General features: G+C 39.4%; 1 protein-coding gene across 2 annotated transcripts in view; it reads right to left on the bottom strand.

Moving 5' to 3' along the window:
- Positions 1-2,073, bottom strand: part of LOC119590185 (ankyrin repeat and SAM domain-containing protein 6-like) — an 8,742-nt gene extending 6,669 nt beyond the window's left edge. Inside the window, exons 1-3 of one of the 2 annotated variants that reach the window (XM_037938975.1) lie at positions 2,006-2,073; positions 1,087-1,189; positions 274-501 (exon numbers count right to left, since the gene is read on the bottom strand). In XM_037938975.1, coding sequence (XP_037794903.1) covers positions 274-501; positions 1,087-1,171 — 313 coding nt within the window. In that variant the 5' untranslated portion in view covers positions 1,172-1,189; positions 2,006-2,073. Of the gene's footprint in view, positions 1-259; positions 502-1,086; positions 1,190-2,005 lie in introns of those variants that run through there. The other variant, XM_037938976.1, reaches the window with a different exon arrangement.
- Between the last annotated feature and the right edge of the window lie 268 nt (positions 2,074-2,341).

Below are 2,341 nucleotides of genomic sequence, written 5' to 3'. Positions count from 1 at the left end.
AGTCCTGGAGGGCAACAGGCTATGGATATTTCGACTTAAAGTGGATCATGGGTTCATAAAGTCTGAAATTCACTGATGTTGAGGAGAAAAATGGGGAAATGAGGGAAAAGAGAGGAAAGGAAAGGAAGAGAGAGCAAAGGTGAAAAGGAGAAGAAAGAGGAGTGGGAGAAGAAGAAGCATATATATATGTGTGTGTAATGACTGCATACATATGCACAAATGTACACAAATTCATGAATAAATCACAGAAATAACTGACCACAAGACACAAACCGAGCCTATTGCGAGTGTCAACTGATGCTCCTGCTTGCAGCAGCAAAAGAACCACGTTCAAGTGGCCATGCCGCGCTGCCTGCATCAGCGGCGTCCAGCCCATGCTATTTGTGGCTTCTTTATTGGCATCATTGTTGACAAGGTAGGCTACGAGCTGCTCATGGTCGTTAGCCGAGGCAATGTGGAGGGCTGTGTTGTTGTCGTGGTCTGTGGCATCGATGTCCAAGTCTGCGGGGATGTTGTCTGGGGTTAGGTTATTAAAACTAAGAGATATATGAGATAGAATTGAGAGGAAGGGAGAAAAGGAGAGAGAGGGAAGAGAGGAGAGAGTGAGAAGGGAAGGAAAGAGAAGGAGAGTGGAAGAAAGGGAGAGATAATGAGGAAAGGAGGGGATAATGGTAGGTAAGGGAATGTGCGAAGGTGGGATGGTGAGACTGGGGGGGAGGGAGAGATGGGAGTGAGAGAGTGTGTGTGTATGTGTGTGTGTGTGTGTGTGTGTGTGTGTGTGTGTGTGTGTGTGTGTGTGTGTGTGTGTGTGTGTGTGTGTGTGTGTGTGTGTGTGTGTGAGAGAGAGAGAGAGAGAGAGAGAGAGAGAGAGAGAGAGAGAGAGAGAGAGAGAGAGAGAGAGAGAGAGAGAGAGAATGACTGATACATGAATATCATGAATAGAGGAAAAAAAAAAATCTACACATATATATAAATAAATAATATATATATATATATATATATATATATATATATATATATATCAAATAAGCAAACAAATATCTTCATATAAGGATCTAAAAAAAAAAAAAAGTTAGGCTGAGGCACCTGTTTCCAGCGCAGCCATGACATGCTCGAGGTCCCCCTGCTCGGATGCTCTGTGGAGCTCCTGTATGGGGTCGGTGTCCATCATCTCCTCTGCGATTCATAACTGTGTTTAAGGTAGAGAAAGAAAAAGAAGAAAAAATATTTAGGTATGCAAACTATAAACACATCAGTAACCATCCTTAACGGGTCTGTATCCCTTTATTGTTGTACTTTTATACTTCGTTATACTGATTATCTCGAACGGCTCTGTATCATCTATTGTCTTTATTTTCCGTGCACGGCGCTCCAGCAAAGGCCAACACACCTGCACCGCATCTCTCGTAAATCAGAAAACTGATTGATAAATCTCCGAAACGCCACAATATTATGCCACTAAAGTTTTTTTTTTTTAAAGCCTATTACTCTCACTGAACAATCTCTTTAGGACCAAGTGGCATCGCATACGCACTTGTCTGTTTCGGCAAGATTATCCCTGCCTAGATAGCTATTAACTCATAATAAACGTATATTGGTAATTTCTCACATAAAACACAACAATTTCGTCCATTAATCAAAAAGAACAGGCAAGTCCCTCTAACAATCCTCGTCCCTCTAGAAATCTCTAAAAAAACATCAATCTCATTAAAATTCACTTATAATTCCTTCAGAATGGTCTCAGAATCAACAAGAGAGTTAGGAAGTTACTCCAAAAAAGGTTATTAATAATTAATTATTAATAAAAATTCTTAATAATTTCTCTCCAAACAAACCCCTTTATAACAACACGAACAACGTCCCTTTCTCCTCCATGCAGTTAAATGGGTTAAAATCACGGAAACACCTCGACCAATTATGCAGCTTAATTAGAGCGTAATGGAGAGAATCAATTAAGGTAATTAGCAAGGGAAAAGAGAGAGTTAAAACCCGACCGAAAAACAACCTTGAATCTGCCACCATGACAACGTCCGTATCCGACACAAATGGGCGAGATCCGTGCGACTTTGGTAGGGTTTTATCTCTGTTGGGTTTCATTATGGGTGTTGGTGTTTTCCCTTTTTTGGTTCGTTTTAATATTCTTATCATCTTTTATAGGTCTAATTTCTAATTGTTGTTTTGTTGCGATTTTAGACGCTTATGGAGAGATCGATGCGACTTTGGTAGGGTTTTCTATTATGGATGTTGTTATTATTTTAATATTTATATATTATTATTTTATTCTGTTGTTTTTATTAATTATGGTTGTTGTCATAATCATTTTCTCTTTTTGGCTCATTTT

This window comes from Penaeus monodon, chromosome 26 (genome assembly GCF_015228065.2).
Source record: "Penaeus monodon isolate SGIC_2016 chromosome 26, NSTDA_Pmon_1, whole genome shotgun sequence".
Classification (NCBI taxonomy): Eukaryota; Metazoa; Arthropoda; class Malacostraca; order Decapoda; family Penaeidae; genus Penaeus; species Penaeus monodon.
The sequence above is the reverse complement of the archived record's forward strand: the minus strand, read 5'-3'. Positions and strand labels throughout refer to the sequence as shown.